Source organism: Amphiura filiformis, chromosome 12, assembly GCF_039555335.1.
Source record: "Amphiura filiformis chromosome 12, Afil_fr2py, whole genome shotgun sequence".
Taxonomy (NCBI): Eukaryota; Metazoa; Echinodermata; class Ophiuroidea; order Amphilepidida; family Amphiuridae; genus Amphiura; species Amphiura filiformis.
Genome location: NC_092639.1, coordinates 792,211 through 818,121, shown reverse-complemented (window position 1 = coordinate 818,121; position 25,911 = coordinate 792,211). Strand labels below are relative to the sequence as shown.

The 25,911-nt window shown below is 36.4% G+C and overlaps 3 protein-coding genes across 3 annotated transcripts in view; all 3 read left to right on the top strand.

Annotated features, from left to right (window-relative positions):
* The window catches only part of LOC140165634 (uncharacterized), a 137,985-nt gene that overhangs the window by 50,447 nt on the left and 61,627 nt on the right, over window positions 1–25,911 (top strand). The window lies entirely within an intron of this gene.
* Window positions 7,720–16,602, top strand: LOC140165480 (echinoidin-like). Its single transcript, XM_072188770.1, has 5 exons — window positions 7,720–7,832; window positions 8,764–8,928; window positions 11,048–11,139; window positions 11,396–11,543; window positions 16,454–16,602. The coding sequence occupies exons 1-5, from the start codon at window positions 7,754–7,756 to the stop codon at window positions 16,600–16,602; spliced, it is 633 nt and encodes a 210-aa protein (XP_072044871.1). The 5' UTR covers window positions 7,720–7,753.
* LOC140165293 (uncharacterized) lies at window positions 17,452–25,079 on the top strand. The gene is made up of 6 exons (XM_072188634.1): window positions 17,452–17,562; window positions 18,892–19,017; window positions 23,381–23,503; window positions 24,212–24,367; window positions 24,551–24,640; window positions 24,973–25,079. The coding sequence occupies exons 1-5, from the start codon at window positions 17,511–17,513 to the stop codon at window positions 24,619–24,621; spliced, it is 528 nt and encodes a 175-aa protein (XP_072044735.1). The 5' UTR covers window positions 17,452–17,510; the 3' UTR covers window positions 24,622–24,640; window positions 24,973–25,079.

Here is a 25,911-nt window from a genome sequence, read left to right as displayed (position 1 = left end):
ATTATTATTTGGTCGTCAAGGTGTTTTTTGGTAAAACTACTACATAAGCGTTGTTTCAATAAAATCGGTTGCCTAGCAACGAAGATATGGCCAATTGTGTAAAGTAAACAAGAACAGCTTAGGCCACTTTCGTGTCTTCATATCATATTATTTATTTATTTACTAATGTCAATTAAGTAAAAACAAAGCATGAAAATCTTTGCTTTTGTTCTGAGATCATTGACGATAAGCATGAGAGTTCATTTTACGCGGTACAAACTTGATGTGCGAAATTGGCAAAAAGTGGCCCAACTCGGACGATTAAGTAAAATCGGGCATAGCATTTGAAAAGTAAAGTAAAGTTTTTTTTCTGTTAGCCAAGAAATTACTGAATACCACATTTACTCCAACACCCCTTTTATTTCTTGCTGAAAAGCAAAAATGCAATTGATAATCATGTCGATTTTACGCAATGAAAGCTTGGTATGCGTGGCCCAACTCGTTTTCTGGACGATTTAGTTAATTGAGCATAGCAATTTATAATGTAATTATTATTTGAATGTAATGTTAAAGATGGAATTGCATGAGAAGTTTTGCACTGCAGCACTGAAAGGAACATTTAGTGGTAGTTCATTTATCATTAAATAATTATACACTTACATACGTATTTTGGCACAGCGTCCGCCTTCTATTCTAGCTTATTCTTCAAATTCTTTCACAGGACGAAGATGGCGAATTCTATCATTCGATATTATCGAGCACGCTTTGTTTACAAGTGCCGTGTTGATGACTTGCTAGAACGCGGCGGTATAACCGGGCCCCTTATTGTTAATTTTGCACTTTCAAACATACAAACGATCTCAAAAGTTAGGTCTTTATAGCAGGAAACTTTCTTTCGCGAAGGCACCATGTCAACAATGCCTGCTTTGTGCCTTATAAAAGTACGTAATTTTTCGTCATTTACTGCTATTCCTTTTCTCCGATCGGCACCACATAAATCGGCCTTCCTTTTACGCGCTATTAACCAATCAAGGATCGTAATCGACAGTAACGTCAGACGCGATAAAATCTATTTATCTCTCTCTTTGATAATATCTGGTACGTTTTCTTTATTTTAATAATTGAGTATTAAGGAGAATGATATGAAGCACCTTTGCATAGACTTATATTATTAGTCTTTGTACGATTCTTTGGATTGATCATTCTCGCATAAAAATAACCCCATAAAATGAAAGTTTGTTGGTCTTTTTTTCGAACATTTATTGGATATACATTCTCTGTTAAAAGATTAATTTTGAGCTTTGTTTCATGTGGCAAAACAAGGCATTTTTTTAATTCCTAAAAATATCTGTATTATTCTGAATCGGACGTAAGAGGTTGGTGTGAGTAGGAGGAGGATGTTCCTAACAACTTTCGTTCTATTCTGTAATGAAGAAGGTTAAACGGAAACCTGCAAAAGTAAAGGAAACCACAACATATCTAATGTAGTAATTAAAGTATGATATTGTACCTACACCGGACATGTTTGTGCGATGCTGCTCCAGGTGTTTTGATATCACTTTTTATGATCAGCTGCCTTTGTCTACAAGGACAGCCGGTTCCTTTTCTTCCTTCAAATCCAGGGTGGTTGAATATTTGAATTCTCATTTTACTCAAAATTTTTGTTCTTTGAAAACATGCTCTTGGAGCTCTTACTGCAGATGCTCGAATTGCAGGCTTATTTAATTTGGGATGGGGCTGTGATGGGTTTTTTCCCAATAATTTGTTTTCTAAAATCGAAAGGTGGGATGGTCCTAGAGGTAATTTTGCACCTGTTTGTCCCATTCTTTTCGCTGGCATTTTATTCTTTACTTTGTCTTGATTATTAGTATGTGCAATATTTATATAATATATTTATCTTTGTAATTGTATATGAGCCACTGATGAATCATAATAAATAAATAAATAAATAAAATAAAATAAAATAATCAGTTCAAATGTGCCTTATGCAATTTTGTATTCCTGTTGGACGTTAGTTTTAATTGCGAAATGGGAAAAGGGAATAAACATTGAACCCAAATTGTATTAAATTGGGTATCTGTTTGAGATTGCTAATGTTTAGAGGAGCAATTTGAGACCAAGTTCAATGAAATCGGACCATTTTAAACTTTGACCTCTGTGTGTATGAAATAATGTTGACAGTTGACGTATTGGACCTTATAACCTCTGGGTAACTTGGTTAAATCCTAGCAATGAGAGAAACCATTGAGATATATAACAACATGATGGGACAACTGTAAGAACTCTCTATCCCACAATGCACTATTCCAGGGGGGTATGACGTAGTTCATCAACCTCATAGATCGTGTGCATCCAATGGTCTTTGCCAGGCCTTTGCAATTATTTTGTCTTAATATGGGCAAACTGATTCCATATATGCGGATTATCGTAAAGGCCATCGATGTTACTAATTATGCAATTATCGAATACACGAGTGATGCAGTTACGGAGCGATGCAGAACATCTGTGTAAGAGATTTTATTTTCATCTCCGAAAAAAAAGTGAAACGGATGCCGACAAAATATCACTGCATGTCCCGTCATTAGTTTTTCACCATTCGGTCTATAACATGTATACAAAGTTAGGTTTCAATAACAGGAAACTGTTTTTGGCGACGACACCATGTCAATAAGGCATAGAAATGTTGTTTTTTACCCCCGAAAGCCTATTAGTGATCGCGCGCCATTATCATGATTATCGGGGATTCCTTATAGAAATAGTGGCGTACCCTAAGAGAGGAGGGGGTTGGGGAGGGGCAGATTCACCTCTGTGAGAAGTCTTGGGAGGAGGAGGGAGGAAGAGGGAGGAGGGATATGGAGAATGAGAGAGGGCTGGAGGAAGGAGAAATAAAAGATATAATAAAGACAAGTAGATAAATAGAAATATAAGTAAAATGATAGGAATGAGAGAGGGAGGGTGAGAGGGGACAATGAGAGCAAGGGAGTGATAAAGTGTAGGCCTAGGAAAGAATAAGTACAGAGAAGGGAAAAGAAAGGAATGATGAATACATTTAATAATAATTATTAGGCCTATATAATAACTAAACACATAACAGCACTGGGCAGCCATTCGATGATGTCAATGCCTTTATTCGTTACGTAATTAAAACGCCCAGTCAGATGTATTTCATACCTACCAAACACAACTCACCCAATTTCGCAAACTGGACGTTGAATGTACACTCTCATGAATATTGATTAGCAACATTTTCCAATATGTCAGCGCTCTAATCGGAAACAATAGAACAATAGACCCTGCAGAGCGTTGGTATTGTACTCCATGCATTTGCATGTCTTCTGGAGCGTGTCTGGTGGATGATTTGAACTAATAACCTTCCGTGCAAGCACCGTCACGCATAAATTCAGCGCACACTTTAAATTTTCGTCTTGGGTAAAGGCTATGCTGCAGGGATCGTTTTAAACGTAAATACCTAAATAAATCATGCAAGTGGCCATATTTTTTGGGAATTTGTTGTGACGCACCATGATCTTTGCGAAGTTTGCATTCATAGAACACCTCAATGAAATATGATATGTCCCATATATATGTTTACTTTAAAGTCGAAGCTACATTATAGGCAGAAAAAAATTTAAATTTACTGGCCAAAAATGTGATTTTTTTGGCATTTTTCTAGTAACATTTTTATGGAAACGAAAAATTACAAAAAACCTCGTAAATCTGTCCATTTACAACCAATACTACCACCCGAAAGAAAACACTGTCCGTGTTATTATGCTCACACAATAGTTCTTGTCCAAAAAAGCCAAACAGAAGAATGCGTGTTATCTTTAATTTTAAAATAAATGTTCGGGACTTTTTATCACGATTATTGTAACACGACAAAAGAAGTACAGTACATACACCCGACACGTAGCATACATCCTTTTGGCCTGATAACATACCAACATAGCGCCCGGCTATATGGCCACATAAAATTTTTAATTCGTTTCGCATCCCACCTTTTGGAAAAGTGAGGAGGGCGGGGCTGTGTTTTTTGTTTTTGTTTTTTTGCTGAATTGCCCAAATAAAGCAGTTTTCATGTAAAATTGACATTTCTAGCAGTTTTGGGGCATTTCAGCATATGCCAGGAAAACGACGACACTATCAGTAATGAGGGGTAAGATCCTTAATAGAGTTCCACAAAAACACTTGCAAGTGATTCATGCTGACTAATAAATTTGTAAATATGCATTAACATTTCACTCATTTATTGAAACCTTTTAATTTAATTGAAAAATAAAAAATATGGACTGATCCCAGAAAGTGAGGAAGGAAGTGGGCGTACAACGAATTATTTTTTTATTTGGCTTAGCATGGACTAACCGGTGTATGTCTAGTATTCTTAACCGTAACTGCGAGGTCAACAGTACATCCGATTTATAGTGATCCACAATCAGTCGCCAAGCTGTGAGTTATTGATTAGCAATCAATCAAGTAAAAGCACTTTCCTACAATAACAAAAGCTTCTAGTCCTGTCTCGCAGTTGAAATCACAATAATCTTAAGCGACCACCAAGTATAAACTCAGCGCCATGAGTTGTTCCTGGGATATTAGATATAGATCCAATGCGAGAAAGATTATCACTGTAGGACCTATGCTATTCAACTGGTTGTGTGTGGTCGGACACCCTGTATTTTCAGAATTGAACCTGATGGTATCTATGTCAAATAAGTAGGTGTTGTATACTTTTCTGAGCATATATATTTCTAACATAATTTTATTTCATTTTATACGGATCGTGATGTCCAGTGTTAACGGTAAGATTTTGCACCATTTCTCCTTTATTTTTTCCTTTATTTTTCATGTTTGCGTATTTTAAGAGTACATTAATAATTGTATAAATGACTATACGAGAATAATTTTAGTGGCCGTGGCCTCATATTACTTCTCATTACATTTCACCGCGAAAGTTTTGTTTTTTGTGTACAATATCAACCACGTGTTTGTTCTGTACATTCGTGAAACCCACAGTAGCCATGGTAGCGGCGCTCCGGCATGGGCCTTTTCTTGGAATTGGTCTCACACTTTCGCCAACAAACTTCCCAGCCCAGTCAAATTTTTGGAGCACAACATTCCACATTTAAGGCACCTTTTTCAATTTACCCCGATATACCCGCAGCCGCCCAAACAGTTCACTTTGCCTCCTTGAGAGGATACGTGGATACTCTCGCGCGTGTCTTTCACATAATTGGTGTTATCGAATTATGGGATAAAAGGCGGATTTCAGGAAAGTCCGGGAACTCTTATAGAGGCGGACCCTGGCTTAAATGTGAGTTTGCGGAAAGAAGTCAGGATCTGGTGTCCGAGATAGCTTTACCTCTTACTAAAAGCAGCCTACATTCTTTCACATTTACATTTGGGCCCCGGAGTCCAACTTGGTTTACCGTTTGATTTTTAAATCCCACTGACAACTTGTAGTGATACACGCCCTTTGAGTTATCAAAACGTCACAAAAATTGTTAAAAGCCGGTCTCCAAGAGTGGGACTTCTTCCAATAAGCAGAACTCACGTCCCAGTTCTGACACCATGAATATGGGTTAAATATAGTGGAATATTTCACTGGGAATAATTCACACACTTGTGAAATCAGTCCAAATACATCATATCCTAGCTGCAACAGCACAAAGTCAATATCTCATTTTCCTATTTTGTGGTTGGAAATGTGATATTAAATGTGAGAATTGAAATGATAGACAGCGAAAATTATTATGATGTTCTTGTTTATTGTATTAAAACAAAATCAAGGGGCCTGTAGGCCAAAAAAAAAAGCAAAGCTAATTTTCCATTGAAATGACTAAGTGTAAGACTTGCCGTATAAAACCGAGATTGCGATTTTCATCTTAAATACGCACGGAGGACTCTGACATTAAATGCTTCAAGGGTTCATACCACTAAATCCGCCTGTGAAGCGGTTTCCGGCAAAAGTTTATCACGCCTATAGTCCCAACTTTGCATAAAAAATGTGCAAAATCGGTACAATATTAACAATTGTAGTGTTGAAAATCGTGTTTTGCTAGAACTTGTGAATGTGATCTCTACTAATTTGAACAGAAAAAGCGAAAATTTGAGTGATGTTTACGATGATAAGCGCATGAACACACGAGGTCAAAACGTGGTTAGTAGTCGGACGTAAACACGGGAAAATCTGGCCTTTTTATATAGCGCTATTTTTCTCAAAAAGTAGACCTAAAATGTTGTGTCATTTTCAGATATGTTATGCAGAATTTGGTTCTGATTAAGATGATATCAAATATATATTTCAAAGTAAGACGTAACTCGACTTATGGCCTAAAACGTGACCCCTATTTTGCACGAAAAGTCTATGGAAAGCTATTTTGTGTTATGTACCCTCAACGCAACTAATTTTCTCCATGAAAAATACCATATTGAAATTAAATCTTGATATCTGCATGTAGTGCATCCTAATCTACCGAAATAACATGGATTTTTTTAACAAGAATATTCGAGAAGCACTGAAATACAATTAATCGTATGTCTTCAATAACCGATCGCAGGTAATTTACGTTACAACAATAAACGCCAATTATGTTTTGGTTTTGTTATAACTGATTATGATACCAGTTCTATACCCTCAGAAAGATGGTCAAAAATTCTTTTGTTATGCATAGTCGCGCTAAAAGTCGATCGATACATGTTAAAATCAGCACAATTCAGAGATACACCTTTTTGCTATGAAATTTATTTTCTCGGCCAAATATAAAGCAATATTTTTTTTCTTCAGTAATGTCAGTTAAAAACATAGTGCTTGGATATAATTTTTTTAAATCCTGGTGTTAAAATTAAGCATCAAATTGTGTCTTTTAGTGTGATATTTTTGATTTTTATAGGCCTTTAGTTCGCCCGCGAGCTTTTTACGGAATTCATTTTTTGGCGTCTCAAACTAATATAGTTTGCTAAAGAACGATATTTCCAACCTCTGTAAGGCACATCGTGTGGGTCTATATATTATAGTTTTGTCAGAATTTCCGTTTTTATTTTACCCTTTTTCACTTCATGCTCGGAAAATGTCAAACTCAGCACTTTATCTCGAGAGCAACCAGCAGAAATAATCGATATTTCCATTGTTATCATCAAGGTCCCTTTTCCATTGAAAGCAAGGATTGCCCGACCAGCGATTTGGTAGCCCAAATCCCCAATTGCGTGTTCTGGTAAATGAGGATGAGGTGAATTATGCAAACTTGCTCCCGTGATAGCCTGCAATTTCAATTTATAGGGCCTATGGATTCCATGATTATGAAAACCATTTTGTCTGTTTGTTTGTTTTGTTTCAAAATCGAAAATCTTACACTAAATGACTGGATTTCACGCCTAAGATTAACACTAGGATTTGAAAAAAAAATACAGTTCAAGCATTAAATTTTTTCCTGACATTTACTAAAAAATGAAAATTATTGCTTTTCATTTGGCCGAGAAAATTAATTTTACATTGAAAAGGTGTAACTCAAAATTTTGCTCATTTCAACACCAAATTCGATCGTTTGTATTGCCTCATTAAATGACTGAGTGAGCCTTGTACAACAATAGGGCCATTATTGACCATCGTTCAGAGTGTATAGACTAAACAGCGATGCTGGACAGTGTTTTGACGTAGTACTGCCAATAATTTCATAAGCAAACATTTGTAATCTTACGAGACAATGATATTTCTACCTTTTCTTATGAATTTGATATAGAATCTTCATCTATGAGTTAAAGTTTATCACGACAGAACGACATGGAGACCAGATCTGGTCTATTCATCAGGCTCATTCTGCTAACTATCCTGTTATCCTTCTCATGCAAATCGGAGCAAGGTATGTACGACGTATAACTACAGTTACGCACATATTGTTCAAATTTATAGCTCCCCCTTAATATTTAATCCTTGTCTATCTGAGGGAGGTATATTTTGTAATATCTCTACCACCAAAGGGGTGTTGCAATCTCCTCTGAAGTTTTATACTAAAGGTCTCATACTGTTATAACGTTAAGTACAATAGCTACGCCGCTACGCGTCTCCTCTATCATCGAAACCAAAAAAGTACACACAACCTCAGCCTCATATTCCAGAGAAAATTAAGATTCCTGGTGCCGACACTTAAACTAAGTATTAGTTTGTCTGGTTCTACACAAAATATAGACCAAACTTGACTAGTTTACCGAAAAATATTAATGTTTTGCTACATTAGAAGAGAATGACTAAAATATTTTTATAAGAGCAAAAATAAAAATCGCAAAGACCAACCTTCTTATCGAATTTTGACCCCCGAGTATTCAGTTTTTATTGTTGTTTCCATGGTAACAATGAGTGCAAATGATGGTTCCACAACTACACCAAATTAAGCTATTTGGTGTACTGTAAAAATATTTTACATTGAGTAAAAAGGTCACAACTCAACAAATGAGTAAAAAATTACTCAACATTTGAGTAATATTTTACTCATTTATTGAGTTGTGACCTCTATGAGCTCAATGTTGATTAATTTTTTACTCAACTGTTGAGGTGTGACCTTTTTACTCAATGTTAAGTAAAATGTTTTTTGCAGTGTGGTAAATTTGGGTGTGCTTTTTAAATCGCGCGTTTAAGCTCGCGTTATTCACAACGTAGATGTAATGCAAACACGCATGAGGAAATAATCCGAAGGTATGCTACTCTATTTTGCGCCCCATAAGCGACACGTATGGCGGAATCCTGTTTCTTTATTAATCTAATCTCATTGGCTTTGCTTCTTAATTTCATTCTAGACACGGGATACTGCGATGTAGATTGGATTCCATTTGAAGATTATTGTTACTATGTAGAAGCAGTGACAAAGTTGCCTTTTAAGGAAGCCAGTAATTTTTGCCAAATTCTTGGTGGGAATCTGACAAGTATACATAATTCGAAAGAGCAGTCATTTCTTGAGGAACGTAAGTTAACATTACAATCGACTTACAAATTATCATTCTAGATGAAAACGTAAATTAGCATTACTATGTCTTCAAATTGGTCCTACATGTACAGGGTGTCACTGAAAGAACTGTATCGTTGGGAACTGATTTTTGGGTACTTTAAACCTACAAACCAAACATAACTAAATTGACAATTGACCGCTCCGTTTTTGATATAAAAAGACTTTTACCAAACTCCCTCATTTTCAAGCCTTTCCACGGAGTCAATATGACAAGAGACACGTCATCAGATCATGCGCAGATGATGCGCAGGTGATTAGGCCATATTAAATTTTAATCTTAAAGGAAGTCTCCGGTAATCACAACATTATGCCTTATATGTAAGAAAATAATAATTATCAAGCACGAACCACATGGGTTTATTTCGAGATATGAGCATTTTAGACCAAGAGGTTAGTCAGTCTGTAAGAAAGGAAGTAAAGAAGTATAGTAAGTAAGTAAGTAAGGATCACTTATATAGGCTGATACAATTTCATCATGGTTCAGCAAAAATCATTTATAGTTTCTGGAAGACTATGTCCGTGATGAAAACAGTGTTAAGGTTACTTGCAGTAGGACATATTAGAGGAACAATTTTCTTTTCAAAAATATTACTACTTATGGCACAATGTTTGTTGTTCCACCATTCTTTCACAATTACTTACTTTTACTTTTATCCACCACTTTTGTAGACTACCCCGTAGTCCACTTGCCCATTGTGCATACTCTGGATATTGTATTTAAGCTTAAAACTCTGATTTAATTAATGTGTGCACAATTGATAGATTTTCACGTCTGGGCACCCTACTCCCTCTGTTTGTTAGCTTCCCAAGTGGACTACTGACTTTGGATTGCGGTCAGAGATGCTTAACACGGCTGTCTATGAGCTTCTATGGATGAGATTGTCGGAAATCTGGCCTACTAAAATTGGCCATGATGTAATGCATCTTTAAATGGATCTGGCTTGTGATTGGTCGCCCTGATCTCGTTATGGTTTAAATCCTCCGGGTACCTGTCATTACCATTAATAACTACATGGTACACAAGTATGTGGCCTACCCCCCCTTTGTGTTGTGTAATTGCATGAACGCGTCAATAAGTGCATGAACGCGTCTTGTATTTGCTTGCGGTTAAATTTGATTGATAAACAAGTATGATTGACAGTGTGAGTGTTAGGGACTTTGCCCGTTCAAAATCCCGTTTAAAATTGAAAGTCCATAGTCTATTTTTAACATGGAATTTCGCGATTAATAAACTGGCAGATTCTAAAATCAGAATTGTTCAGTATTGAAGTGCCTATACAATTATGACATTATGATATGTTGCATTCAATAATATAAGCCTACGTACACTTTACTTTTACTGTCACTAATATAATTATATAAACTTTTTCATAACAATTTTATACTAGTATTTTGATGTAATTAATATCAGTATAATTTCGAGTTCAACTGAATGCTTTCATCATGATTAACATCAAAAATAGACTATGGCATAGTCTACCACTTTTGCCTTTCATAGCGTCGGGGGGAAATGCAACTTTCTTTCCTGGGCGAGTCGGGTAGCCTCACTCACGGAAATCCCATGTCTTGCGAGCACTTTCTTTACTCCATCTGCCCACCTCTTCCTTGGTCTTCCTCTAGCCCTAGTTCCTGTTGCTTTGCTGTTATATGTTCTTGCTGCAGGGGCCATTCGCATAAGGTAACCGAACCATCTAACTTGTTGTTTTGCAACATATTCTGTGATTGGTGTGGTGCCCACCTGATTTTAGCCCTCCTTGACTTATCAGCTGCTCTTCTTAGGCATCTCATTTCACAGGTGATGAGCTTTTGGGTTGTTCTTTTGTTGAGAGTCCATGTTTGGCACTGGTAGCAGAGAGGTGGGAATATGGCATTGATGAGTTTTGCTTTTGTATCCATCGGTATTGCAGGATGTGTAAGAAGCGGGCCTAGTTGGTAGCTGATATTATTGGCCTTTTGACATCGTGTCTCTATTTCTCTAGTGATACTTCCATCCAAAGGAAAGACACTTCAAAAGTACTTAAAAAACTCCTTTGTCTGTTTTAGCTTGCTGTTGTTAACTTATGCTGTTCTTGCAGAATTTATGGAGCCAATTGGCGAAGATTTATGGATAGGACTGCGTGATATCACCAACGAAGGACATTTTGAATGGATCGATGGAAGTGCGGCGGTAATAATAACAACTTTATCTGATTCATAATGTTTACCACATAAGTTAATATTCAAAACTAATCCCAGTGCAATATACTGCGCCCAAACAATTCAATACAATGCGAGATCTAGAAGCGAAGTTACAAGTATTTGAATGGACGAAGATAAATTTACCTATAATATGGGTTGGTTTTAAAATCATGATTTTTTTCTAAGTGTTCGGATACTCTTTGGGCGCAGTATATAATGCGTTTTTGCTGTGTTTTCATTAATAGTTGAGCTATACACATTGGTATCCTGGGGAACCCGACGATTATCATCGTGGAGAAGCTTGTGTGCATTTGTGGGCCAAAGTGGTCATCGGGCAATGGTTGGACAGGGGATGCAACAATTCTTTTTACTTCATCTGTAAGAAGCTACCAGGTATGGTACACGAAAATTACAATTTTTGTATACAAGAAACCGGCCAGGATGACATGATCCTTTTACACGGGTCTTTCACCATCAGATTTTGACTGTGAATTTTGTTCATTTTGAACAATTCCAAGTAAAAACGAAGTTGGTTTACTCACGTTTTTAGTGACGTTTCACCACTACACTAGTGGCTTCTTCAGACTGGCAACTCATCACATCTGACTGATTGCTGTTATAGGCAACAGGAAGCACCGTAGAGGCGTGATGAGTTGGTCAAAGATGTTGTTGAGTGAGTAGGCCCCATCGTCCTTGTTTAGAGTGTCTTGTCCTTTTCGGCGGATCTATTCGGGGGGGGCCTATTCACTCAACAACATCTTTGACCAACTCATCACGCCCTCTACGGTGCTTCCTGTTGCCTATAAAAGCAAGCAGTCAGATGTGATGAGTTGCCAGTCTGAAGAAGCCACTAGTGTAGTGGTGAAACGTCACTAAAAACGTGAGTAAACCAATTTCGTTTTTACTGAATGAACAAAATTCACAGTTGATATCAACATTCCAAATGAACTTGTTCAAAGATCAGATTTTGATTTCGAAACGTTGTCTTCTCTGTATTTTGAAAAAAAGCATGTACACGAGAGTAGTCACGGTTGTTTGATACGATCATTTATTTATTTTTCTAACAAAGCATTATCATAATGTTCATTATTCTAGACTGGCATAATACCAACAGCTATCACACTAATAAACTGTATTCATACATATTTTGTAGCAATTTATTCATCTCTTTCTGCTTTTTTTGTGGTAATTTTATTTCTATAACTTGTACATTTGTGTGCAAATTGAGGGTGCTATTTACATATATTCTCAATTTAAATTAGCCAAATAATCGAGTTATGCCTTACATTTCATGATAAAAAGATTTTTGAAAATTACCTTGTCATTTGTTAGCCTGTTTGCTAATGTTATAATACCATTTTACCAAATGTTTACACCTTGTAAAGATGTAAACAATATTTTAGATAAATAGCGCCATCATTGTTCAACTTTTCTTTAAAATGACTCAGTTTTACATGCCATCAAAAACAGTGCAGTACAAATGAGAAAAAATATGTTTGGAGTTTAATTCAGCGCTTTTCTATAGATGATCACCTGCATAGTTTATACAGATTTATTTCATACTTCTAATCACTAGTAATTCAGCTTACTACTAACCTTCATTAAGTGTTGAGGGTCAAAATGTTGGTAACTTAAAGCCATAATGTTCGATTTCCGTTAAGTTTTAGTTTTTTGTTATTCTTCACCCAAAATGCTCAAATAATATTAATAATAACTGCCAGGAATTGTTTCTATCCAATTTAAGCTAAAATAACAAGGTAAAGTGACAGAAACCCCACTGGCTATTTTGGCCGTTTACCATGGAGTTCTAGGAGGGGGCTTCAAGTCATTTATTTGCTTCATCACATCACACAAGAATGTGTTTTCTGGTTTTCTGGGTGTGTAATACTTGCAATTCTATCATCGAGGGTGGCAGATGGGCTGGGGTGAGTGGTGAGTTCCACATGGGTTACCTTCAAAATACATAAGTGTGACCAAGTAAAGTGTGGAAGCCTGCTGATATATTTATATAGGCCTGGGAATTGGGCAACTTATGGAGAAAAGTAGCATGCGCTTTCCGTGTGTCATAAGGCCAGCGTGTTAAATGCAAGGAACAAAACTTGGTTACCAGGGTGCCCTGTCATCAGGACCAGACTCATGGCTGGAGATGTGTGTGAAGTATTCAAGATTTTATCATATAGCGTCAGGTCTGATTTAATTAGTAATATCATAACCAGTAGGTGACAATGTCATCAAAACAAAAACTCTCCAAATTAAAAAACTGTCGCCAGTTGTAGTCTATTTCTACCTAAAAGCGGGCGATGTTATTTCTATAGATCTGCTGCGCATTCCAATTGTATTGTATTGCATCGTAATTTCATTTCTGTCCATGCTAATTATGTTTACACAACATGAACTCACGTGTTTTCAAGCAAATTCGCCGATAATAGGCGATCAAAAGCGATCGGAACGTTACAAAAGTACAGATCGCATTCAGCTTTAATACTTTATATGAGATGATCTTTGGAAAAATACGGCATAATTTGTCATGGTGCTTGCGGAATGTCATGCAGTAAAATACTAAAACGTTGCGGTAATTCATGATTGACAACTAAAATCGGCGTGTCGTTCGTATCCTCCCCTGTCAATTTCTTATCCACTCACTAATCCTCACAAAATCTTTGTGTTGATTACGTAATGTGTGGAGGCAAATAAGTACAATGAAATAATGAGTAGAACGGGCGGGTTTTTTCTTCGTCTTACGTAACAGTATTGTTCTCCAAAAAAAACCGGAAGCTTGTTGTCTGGCGCTCTAGCTGAAATACAGCAAGATAATAGGTCTAAATGTAAACCTGTATTTTAGCTAGAGTATCTCGAGCTAACCGTCGCCTAGACTAACTCAACAGTCTTATATACGCCATTTTGTCTGTCTATGGGAAATACACACTTAACGAATTGCGCAGGACAGATATTTGAACAATTTCTTCAAAATTTGGTGAACGGTATATAAAATTGGTACCCACCTTATTGTGCTTGCTTTTTTAAGACTCGGTTGAAGCAAAATTAAAGATCGAATGCATTTTAATGTCCAAAAAGGCAAAATTATCGCCAAAGTTCTGCCAGTTCTGCACCCTTGCGAATGGTGCAAAATTTGAATCGGGAATAAAAATATCCGATCTTTGTGATCAAAAACACAAAAGTACAACTTTGGACATATTTTTGGCAAAATACATTATTGCCAAACAATATATAATAGAACATGTGATGTCAATTTGTCAACATATTGAAGAAATGTGCTCCCCACACAGGTGGAAAGTATGAAAAATAATTCCCATTCAAACGCGTGGGAAACTAAAAGTGCATAATCCCGGCCAACCGTCGCGTCGCCCACTTCAGGAGTTGAACATGTTAGACTTTTCAATTCTAATTTCTGCTATAAAATAAATTGTTTCCAACATTATGATTTTAATACTGTGTGTTTTACATATAAAAACAGTCTTGACCATTTCTCTGAACAAGTTCATTTGGATTGAACTATACAGGGTGTCCCAGAAAAAATACCGAGCAAATAAAATTGAACGTAAGTCGAGAAATAGGCATCAGAATCAAAATTTTGTTGTGCATCACATACAAAAATTGTATTTGATTCGGTTGACTGGTTGCGAAGAAATGAACGATTACATAATGTGTGCATCAATTCAGTTCATTCCAAGTTTGATCGACAGACACTTTTTGCATACTCGCTCACCGCTGCCTAAAGTGTGTGTATCTCATTAAATTTAGTCCATATTATCTATTTTATAATCGGACGGTGTTATGTCATTCATGCTTTCACTGAAGATGAATAACAGTTTGTCCGTAACACTTTAATTTCTGCAATTGGAAGCTTTCCAACTTCAGTTCTTTATGTTGTGCAAATATGTTATATTTTAACTTTCCAAAGAACATTTGAGGCAAGAATAACAATGATCAAGTGCTTACAGCTTTACGTGTGATTTTTGATACCATGCAACATCATTACTGTTTAAGTTTTAAAAGATTTAAACTTTGCATTACAATTTCTTGAAATATTCCAAAAACATTAAAATGTGTGTGAGAAATTCTTTATGCAATGTGTGTGAGAAATTCTTTATGCAATAATTCTTTATGCAACATTAACGAAAAATATATATTTACAAGTACCGAGCATCATCTTATATGCAAGCTTTCATTTTCAATATCATGCAGGTTTTCAAATTTGAACAAAACCTAATTAAATGTTTTGCAAGAAACAGATAGTTTAAAAAAACCGAGGATTTCACAGAAGAAAACATGGAGCCCATTGACAGTTAACAACTAGTGTGCATTATGTTGAATGATCTTTGCACTTTAATTTCTGCAATTGGAAGCTTTCCAACTTCAGTTCTTTATGTTGTGCAAATATGTTATATTTTAACTTTCCAAAGAACATTTGAGGCAAGAATAACAATGATCAAGTGCTTACAGCTTTACGTGTGATTTTTGATACCATGCAACATCATTACTGTTTAAGTTTTAAAAGATTTAAACTTTGCATTACAATTTCTTGGAAATATTCCAAAAACATTAAAATGTGTGTGAGAAATTCTTTATGCAATGTGTGTGAGAAATTCTTTATGCAATAATTCTTTATGCAACATTAACGAAAAATATATATTTACAAGTACCGAGCATCATCTTATATGCAAGCTTTCATTTTCAATATCATGCAGGTTTTCAAATTTGAACAAAACCTAATTAAATGTTTTGCAAGAAACAGATAGTTTAAAAAAACCGAGGATTTCACAGAAGAAAACATGGAGCCCATTGACAGTTAACAACTAGTGTGCATTATGTTGAATGATCTTTCTTTCAAACTTGGAATGAAGTGAATTGACACATGCGTTATGTAATCGCTCATTTCTTCGCGATCAGTCAACCAATTCCAGCAAAATTGGCGTATAAAATGCAGAATAAGATGGGCTACACGCTGATGTTTAGATTTTTGTTTTTTTTTGTCTATTTCTCGACTTACGTTCAAATTTATTCGCCCGGTAATTTTTTCTGGGACACCCTGTATATACATGTATTGCTTTTAATTTTCTATTTGCTATTGTATGATACATATGTTTTAAGATGGCTTCTTTTTGAGGCAGTCTTTTGAGTAGGTCTAAGACTTGACAGAAATTTTACTTTGTACCGTCTATGTTTTTACTTTGTACCGAATGGTCTATGTTTTTGTCCTTTCTTGTGGCAAAAAAATGGCAAGATCCGAATGATGTGTCAAAATAGATACCAAAGTGTTAAAATGTTTTCGCCTTTCTCAGTTGTAGTACCAGAAGAGACATGTCACGCAAATGTTACTCAGCATATGGATCTTCAATTAACATGGCCACAAACAGTAGTAGGAGAACTAGCCTGGAGTAACGAGCAGTGCTCGCTTGGCACGAGCAGAGGTAAACTTACACTTCTTTAATCTTTTCTACACCCTATATGCTAAATTGAATATCAGTCATTGAATTTCCCTTAATGTCAAACTGATTTTAGTTCTCCAAAATGTTGCTTGTTCTACTTTTTGTATTTCTATTTTTTAGAGAAAAGTCGGTGTAGTTTTTGAAGAACTACCGTAACAAAACATATACCATGTTGTAGCTGAGATTATGCTCTCCCATATTACAAAGGGTATGATAATTTTGCCTTGATAATTGAATGAGGGGACAAACACACAAAACTTTACAAATGTTTTAAGACCAAGCCCGCAACCTGACTTTATGTATGCGCAAAGAAAGCTAACAAATACAGCAATAAAGTATTGGGCATGTTTTTAAAGCTCAAAAATCACCAAGGAAAACATTAAATTATTGTTACAACTGTTTTTGTTCGCGTTTCTGAAATATTGGATAGGGTTCCCTACTATTTCCTTTTAGAATTAGCCGTGTGGGAGGGTTTTCAATGAAATCATTTGTGTGTAAAAACTGAAGCAGCCTATGTATAAAGGAATATATGATATGAATATTAACTATACGTCATTATATAATGACGCGCGATACAGAATCGCCCTACAATTGATCTATGGTTCAGAAGGCAGAATATATTATTCAAATTTAATAAAAAGTTTTTTAATGAATTTAGTTAAAATGAAGACTGAAAATATGGTTAAAAAAGCTATGTAAAAATAACATAGAACCCCGCTAATGCATACTGTTTCCATTTATGGTAATCTAACCTTTTATTTTCTGAAATTAACTTTGGGGTTCTAATGTGGAATTTATGTATAAAGAATGTTTAACATATATTTTTATCTATTTAGTTGGATGGCCATTGGCTGGTCGTTTATGTAACATATCTACTGGATCAGGGCAGGCAGAGTGGGACTCTCCACACATGCTGGGTTGTTCAGATGAAACAATAGATGCAGATGTAGCACAGGAAGGAGGTATATACCTACAAATATTCGCCGTAGAAGTAGTGATGTAACATGTAATTACCATATCGATAGGTCTACACTATTTTTGAATATTTTGCCCTTCTCTAGACATTACGTTGTACCTCTACTTTGAACAATAGATCAGTGACAAAGACCTGATCGTAATTCTATAGTAATTATTATGTTAAGGTCATGTATGGGACACTCGCACCTGCATACTGCAGTTACTGTTCATTTTCCTATACACAATATACAGTGCTCTCACCATTGAGGTGTGACCTCTACAATCAGTGTATGTTAGAGGTATAGGGCATTTCCCAGTTAACGTCAAGTTAACCAAGTAGACCACTGGTATTATCAGTCTTGTAGCAGGAATGTGAAATCACGCCTTTACCAATCTCTGGTTCGCCCGAAGCTGGTGTTTGCGGTTGGACTCCATTTACTGAAGGAGAAAAGAAACAGCTTGAAGGTATTCAGAGATTTGCAGCAAGAATGTGTTGTAACAACTACACTAGGAAAGCTAGCGTGACAGCCATGCTTCAAGAACTCGGATGGCCACTGCTTGAAACTAGACGCACAATAGCCCGGCTCAACATGATGTATAAGATTACCCATTAACTTGTGGATGTGCAACATGAACTCAAAACTCAAACCAGAACCCACCGGGGATCCCACCAGTACTCATACCACCGGGTCCATGCCAAGTCCAAGGTCTACAGTACCAGTTTTTATCCATCAACCATTCCTCATTGGAATGATCTCCCAGAGGCCATAATTAATGTAACCAAACTAGAGCAATTCAAGACAGCTGTTGCTGATCATCTTGTTAAGGGGAAAGCAAAACTACGTCATCTAGCTCCGCGACTCGTCCAAACTCTAGCGGGATGCGGATCTACCGTTTTGCTGGAGACCCAGATACAGATACAGATAACCAGGTTTAAGTACTGCAAAGGTCGAATCATGTTTGCTATGCAGTATAACTGCACTATGGTTAGATTAGTGCCTTTGAAAATAACAGTATGATTTGAACATATTCAGGTGATGCATGTTTATTATACAGGGCAATACATTCAATAATAGTGGATGGTATGGTTTAAAACTTGTTACAATACTACTTTTTCGGAGAATAAAAGCCAAATAGTAAGGGGTCCCATGGAGCCCCCGTCCCACCCTAATAAGTTACTAACGCGAATGCATTAATTAATAGTTCTACATCCTTTACAAAACAAAAACATGAAAACATATAAAACTATTATATTAATTGTATCACCATTACAGCTTCTGTATTTAATAGTATACTATTTCAAGAAATAAGATATCTATGATCATTTATTACAGTTGAAACAGAAGAATTATGTCCTGCTAATGTTACTCTGGGCATTGATGGAAACTTTACATGGACACAAACAGCAGTTGGAGAACTAGCATTTAGCAAAGAAATATGTTCTTCTGCTACAAGCAGGGGTACGTTTTCATATCATTTTGCATATTGATAAATATGTATACATGACGTGTTTATTGTCACATGAAATCAAAGGTCAAATCAGTCTTTAGCTCAGTGTTTAATCGTTTTACAACAACTGGAGATTTCAATACATTTTGTAACAATCTAATGTAAGATGAATTTTCGTCATCGGAATGCAATTCTTGAACAAATCTACGATCAAACTTCATTTAACTCGCATTTTACAGTTTTGTTTGTTGATATTCTGTTATAATCTAATATAAGATGAACTTTGATCATCGGAATGCAATTTAGTCTGGTGCCGAAACCCAAAATATTGTCTTAACCCAAAAGTAGCGTCCGCACAATTATCGTCAAGACCTACTGATTCAGAAACAGACTGATGCCACCTCAGCACCCTTGGGCATTTCTAGATATCCAAGATGGCCGCCAATATGGCTATCTTCATATATAAATAGCCATATATCAGCTATATTAGCAGGTATGGTGATGATTTTGGCGTCTTTGAATAGGTTTTAGGGGTCAACGAATTCATATCTGTCCTTATATAAACCACTGAAATACATTGAAATCCAATATGGCCGCCAAAATGGCCGCCACCACATAATGAATAGCCACGTATGAGCTATCTAAACAGGTATAGAAATGATGTTAGTGTCTTTTGAATAGGATTTAGGGATCAATGAATTATATTAGCTTTTCTACATCATTAGTAAATCCAAGAATCAAAGGCAGGTCATCAGCATGTCAATCTATTTCGGGGAGTGCCTCCCAGGGCACTAAATTTGGTCCGATTATTTTTTTTCCGCCATGGTCCCAATGCTGCATCCAAGCCCCCTGAAATGGAAATATGTTGATGACCTGACGTTTGGTGAACTAAGACAGGTGGTTGTTCACAACTGCAAAACGATCTTGATGGTTTAATGGTAACAAAAATGACATGCTACCAAAACCTTCCAAATGTCATATTATGCACATCAGTTTTTTGAAAAGGGAGCAAATCCTTTGACTCTCAATGGATCTGTTTTAGATGTCACTCAGAATATGAAACTTCTTGGTATCACCTTAGAAAGTGATCTTAGTTGCACTACTCAAGTCAATTCAATGATATCAGACGAATGTATATGCTTTATGTTTTGAGACAGCTTCGTGGGATGATTTATCTTCCGTTTATCAAATGTACATTAGGCCTATCATGGAATATGAGCCCTTTATGGCATACTAGTATCTCCAGAGCACAGTCTGAGCAGATGGAGCTCGTCCAGAAGCAGGCGTGTCGTATCATCCTGGGCCAGAGCTTCACATCTTATCGGGCTGCTTTGGAGAAACTAGGTTTGGTTTCCTTATGTGAGAGGTGGGAACAGCTGTTGGTGCGCTTTGGCAAAGGTTTGCAAGCGTCTGCTAGACATTCTCAAATGCTGCCTAAATTCAAAGGTGATCGGCACGGTAGGAATAGGTATGCCCAGCAGATTGATCCTCCTCGCTGTAAGCGAACCAGGTACATGCAATCTACCATTCCTCAAGTTGTTTAGCGTCTTAATAATCTGTGATTTTTGCCTTTGAATGTCATGCTATTGTATGCATTTTGTTGTTGCTTTTGTATGTTGTTTTTTACATGTTTTTAATTGTTACCCAGGCGTATCAGGTCTGTGACCTGCTTTCTGGATTGTTTATACCTTAATAAATAATAAATAATAAATAAATAAATGTGTCATTATATAAACCACTGAATTCTTCATTCACATTGAAATCCAATATGGCCCGCTAAAATGGCCGCCACCACTATATATAAATAGCTATAATAGGCTATCTAAGCAGGTATGGTGCTGATGTTAATGCCTTAGATCGGTCATAGGGGTCAATGAATTCATATTTGGCACATATTTGTCCTTATTTAAAATATTGAAGTCTTTATTCAAATCATGGAGCCGCCATCTTACATTAATGGCTACATCTGAGTGTAAGGTATTGATATAAACAGCTTTAATTATGTTTAAACACTTATTCATCAGATTCGTCATCAAATCCTCATGATCACTTCGCTCATGACAGTTTCTGTCCATCTGACAACCACAGAATATCATTCTGAATATTTTTTGAAGGTGCTGGTTGCAAATCTGTTTGGTTCATTAGCCAACCCAACCGAACTGGCTCTAGATGCTAATTTACATATACAATCGTTTTTCATCCACGGCTGTTGGCAAGGTTTCAACCTAGGTGTGGTTGTCACTTTCCGTTTTGTAATTTTCGACAACCAAGTGCTGTAATATCAAATCGCTCATTGTCCCAACTTTGTATCACATGCTGCATCAAGGTGGTATGTCATCCACGGCTTGCTCCATATTTCTAACTTATGGCCCTTTTGAAGCACTTTGATAACAGTTGCCTTTCCAATTTCCCAACGATATGCCACAATGTCACAGCCAGGGAGGATATGACCAACCAGAAGGTGTGGTACAATATCTACATGCTTCTTTGCGGGCGATGCATGACTTTAATGTTTGCACGCTTGGAACTAGTATCTTCCATAGAAAGGTTACAGATAGTAATATGCCTTCCATAGAAAGGTTATAGTAATATGTGGGCAACATGTGTCATCACACATGACTTTGATATTCTCAATTACTTGGTTGGCAATAAAAACAACCTGCTGGTCATAGTAACATCAGCTTCGCATGGTTCGTTTTTATATACTAGTAATCAGTCCACTGGATCATAATACCCAAATTGAACTCTTGTGGAAGAGTCATTGTTTGTTTGCTGAAGATCTTTCACACGATCCCAGAGCTGTTGGCAAATGATGGCATGATCTGAACATTGTTCTTAATGCAGTTCTGTAGCATGGAGTTTATGTTGAATACTGACTTGTTTTCCAGCACTTTTTGCTGAATGCTCACAAAAATTAATGCTTGCCACTAAAATGCAGTATTGTAATGCATCAACATCTCAGCTTGTGTACACTGATTTGTCAAAATTCTTTCTCGTAATTATAGTTTAGTGCCGAAACCCAAAATATCGTCTTAATCCACACCATGTTTGGTTGTATAGTGTGAAAAAACCAAACACTGTAACACATTGACTTGTTGTGCAAGATCTTATTCTGTCCCACAAGAAGTCAATTTGGGTATTGTGATCGAGCGGACTGATATTAAAATAAACCATGCGTAGCTGATGTTATTATGTCCCAGCAAGTTGCCTTCATTGCCAACAAGGGATTAAAACCTAAGTCATATGTGATGACACATATAGCTAACACTATGGCTTATCTTTGAAGCAATTGGTAAGTGCTTCTAAAGGACCATAAGCTAGACAAGTTGGGTGATAGAGAGCAAAAGTTGCAAACAGAAAGTGACTGACAACCAAACCAAAGTTTAATAACTTGCCACCAACAACTCAGTGAGGCATTTGCTGAAAATCTAAAACGAGCTCATTTGCAAGATATCACATGGAAGCGAGCATTTTCTTCCCCGATCAACCACCTGATCCGGATCCATGTCAGTTGTGAAAGATGAAAACAAGCCTCTGACACCTGTGACATTACTTCAGATAATTAGTTGTACCTGATGAATTTTCAATATAATCAAAGCTGTTTTTATCACTGTTATAGCTCTTAAGCACACTCGGCACTCAGATGTAACAATTCAAATATGAAATTCGTTTACCCTAAAGCCTATTTAAAGGCACTAACATCATCACCATAGCTGTTTATATAAGCCAATTTATATGTGATGGTGGGCATTTTGGCGTATATTGGATTTCAATGTGAATGAATACTTCATAAGAATTGATTAAAAACGCATTTCAAGACACTAAAATCATTTGTTTATATAGCACATATGGCTATTTATATATGGCGGCGGTCAATCGTGAATAAAGACTTCTGTGTTTAGATAAGGAAATATGAAGTCGTTGACAAAACCCATTCAAAGACACTAAAATCGTCAACATTTTATATAGCTGATATATGGCTATTTATATGTGGCGCCGGTCATTTGGCGGCCATATTGGTTTAGCGTAATAAAGACTTCTGTGGTTAGATAAGGACTAATATGAATTCGTTGACCTCGAAAACATATTCAAAGACACTAAAATCATCACCATACCTGTTTATATAGCTGATGTATGGCTATTTATATGTGATGACAGCCATTTTGGCGGCCATCTTGAATATCTCGAAATGCCCAAGGGTGCTGAGGTTCAGTCACAGTAGGTCTTATAGAAACAAGAAAAAAACATTGTGCGGACGCTACTTTTGGGTTTTCGGCTTGGGCACCAGACTTTTTGAACAAATTTACGATCAAACTTCATTTATTTCGCACTTTACTATTTTGTTTGTTGATATTATGTTATAATATAATTCAGCGGGATGGCCATTAGCCTTTCGTTTCTGTAATGTATCTTCGGAATCACCTGAGCAAGTAGATTGGGGTTCTGTACACGTGCTTGGCTGTTCAGAAGACATCGCAGATATAGCACCAGATGAAGGTAATGTTTTCCTAATCAATTGTGAATTATAACATGTATAAGGCCATGTAAAAAAGTTTGTCTCGGCGTCCAGCGCGCATAATAGCTTTAAAAATTGCCGTAAAATCTCGGTTTTACATATTGCAGTTGAAGGAAGCAAAGAGCGGAAAACAAAAGAACTAAGGAATACTAAAACAACAGAACTGGAGAAAAAGTTGTCAAAAATACAGAGAAGAAAATTTAAAAGAAAAGTAAACAAATATTGCTTCAACACACAATTGTGCAGAATATCATGACATATATCGAAAACATAAGTAATTGTTGTTGTTTTTTTTAAATTTATGACCAGATGAATGCTCTGGTAATGTATTTCAATAACATATCGGCAGTTTTAAATCTTAACCTCTTCCTGAACGTTTTGCGTCCGCATATCTCATCTTACCGGTATCTAATGCTGACAGAGAGGCAGTAAACTTTTTTCACAAATTGATTCTCTTGATAAACAAATTCATCATCTGGAAAACTTCTCAGGACCCCGCGTGGTAATTTATCATCTGCCGGTCAGCGTTCCTTTCGTTATGCTGCCCTGTAACTTCCTTAGATCTTTTGATGATTTTTGCGCGGTATAATAACGCTCCATTATTATTATTATTATTATTTAAACTGAGAAACTTAAATTATCGATAACAATTGTTAAAATGTTTGAATGCTTTCATTCCTTTCTGTAAGGTTACTGTCCTGATGGATGGGATTCATACGGAGCGTATTGCTACTTTGTCAATGGCGAACACCGTGTGAACTTCAATGATGCTGTGTTTGCCTGTCAGAACCTGAGTAGTAACATAACCAGTATACACTCTGAGGATGAGCAATATTATCACATGTGTAAGGACTTTAGTGCAAAACGTTTTCTCAGGAGTTACAAAGATATCCGTTTTTTTCTTTAATTATACTGTATTACTAAGGTGCTCACATTGTGTAAGTGGGAATAAAATTTAACAAGGTCGTTCAGTTCGTTTAAGTTAGACGTTTGAGATAACAAGTGGTTTTTATTGCGTAATTTTACAGTAATACTCCGTAAAGCGTCTGCAGATTTGTGGATTGGACTTCATGGGAGCATTGATGAACGAAGCTTTTGACTGGGTTGACGGTTCACCGGTAGGTACAGTGGTACTTCTACGTATTGATTACCATAGTCGTCATCATCATTAAAATCATCCTCATCCTAATCATCATTATCATCATAATGTTTCGCTTTTGCCGTCGTCATCATCACCGTCACCGTATTCATCATCATCATCATCATCATCATCATCATCATCATCATCATCATCGTCGTCGTCGTCGTCGTCGCAGTCACTTTTGTTCTTTTATTATTGTTAATCACGTCTTTGAAAGATGTTTTAACATTTTAAATGTTACCTCTTTTAACTACTATACTCATTCCCCCTCCTCATTACTCATGTATTTTATTCGTATGTTTCATCCAGTATGATTATGAAAGTTGGACCCCTATAAATCAACATGATAATAGGATTCTCGGCGAGGACTGCGTACATTTGCAGTCTAGAAGTAGCGGCCAGTGGAATGTAAAGACATGTAATTGGCTTCTGGGTTACATGTGCAAGAAAGCCAAAGGTAATACCGTAGATCTATAAGGAATAGAAGGACATGATAATATTTCACGCTAGCGCCCTCCACAATATTATATCATTATGGAATTTGAGCAAATCATTTACACCGTATAGGCCTACAATGTATTCATCTTTTTATCGCATCTCACGAGCATAGCTCATCACTTTGGTTCTTTAGATCGGAAGATCGAGCCTCATCACGGTCATTAAAAATCAAACTTTTCATTTATATTTTCTTGCATTTTCTAAAGACTCCTTTCGTGATCATTTTTTTTTTTTTTTTTTTTTAATTTATTCTTTTGTTTTTTCTTTTATTGTTTTTTTTCTTTTGTCTTTTTTTCTTGTTTAATTTCATCATTTTTCTTTGATTCATATAATATTGGCAGGATCTAAAGACCCATTCAGTGATTTGCTCATCCGGACGATCGTAAAAATCATCAAAATTCACCTTTGTCATTGTCATAGATGTGTAACATAAGAGCCTGCTAGTTTCAGCAAAGTGTGACACATAATATACATTTGGCATTTTAATACGATAAATACGAATTTATTAAACCAAATCTCTAGCAGATCGGTTATACGATGGAACTGGTATAGGCCTCATATTAAATGTCTTCCTGACGAGACAGATCTGCGCATGTGGTCATCTTCACTAGCATCCGCTATTAGTTGAATCGCTATTGTTGGTCGGACCTCTCATCTCTCCACATCGTTTGTGTCCTATAATCCCCGACATTGCCCTTATGCACTCACATCCTCCTGTTTATTCCAATACGGTGGCGAAGTTGGTAATAA

Bases quoted from the DNA above. Each gene is read 5' to 3' on its own strand.
- LOC140165293 (XM_072188634.1), top strand. From the start codon at position 17,511: ATGCTGGGTTGTTCAGATGAAACAATAGATGCAGATGTAGCACAGGAA. The intron at 17,563-18,891 runs GTATATACCTAC...CATTTATTACAG, and splicing joins AGATGTAGCACAGGAAGGAG to TTGAAACAGAAGAATTATGT. The intron at 24,368-24,550 runs GTAAGGACTTTA...GTAATTTTACAG, and splicing joins TGAGCAATATTATCACATGT to TAATACTCCGTAAAGCGTCT.
- LOC140165480 (XM_072188770.1), top strand. From the start codon at position 7,754: ATGGAGACCAGATCTGGTCTATTCATCAGGCTCATTCTGCTAACTATC. The intron at 8,929-11,047 runs GTAAGTTAACAT...CTGTTCTTGCAG, and splicing joins GCAGTCATTTCTTGAGGAAC to AATTTATGGAGCCAATTGGC. The intron at 11,544-16,453 runs GTATGGTACACG...CGCCTTTCTCAG, and splicing joins CATCTGTAAGAAGCTACCAG to TTGTAGTACCAGAAGAGACA.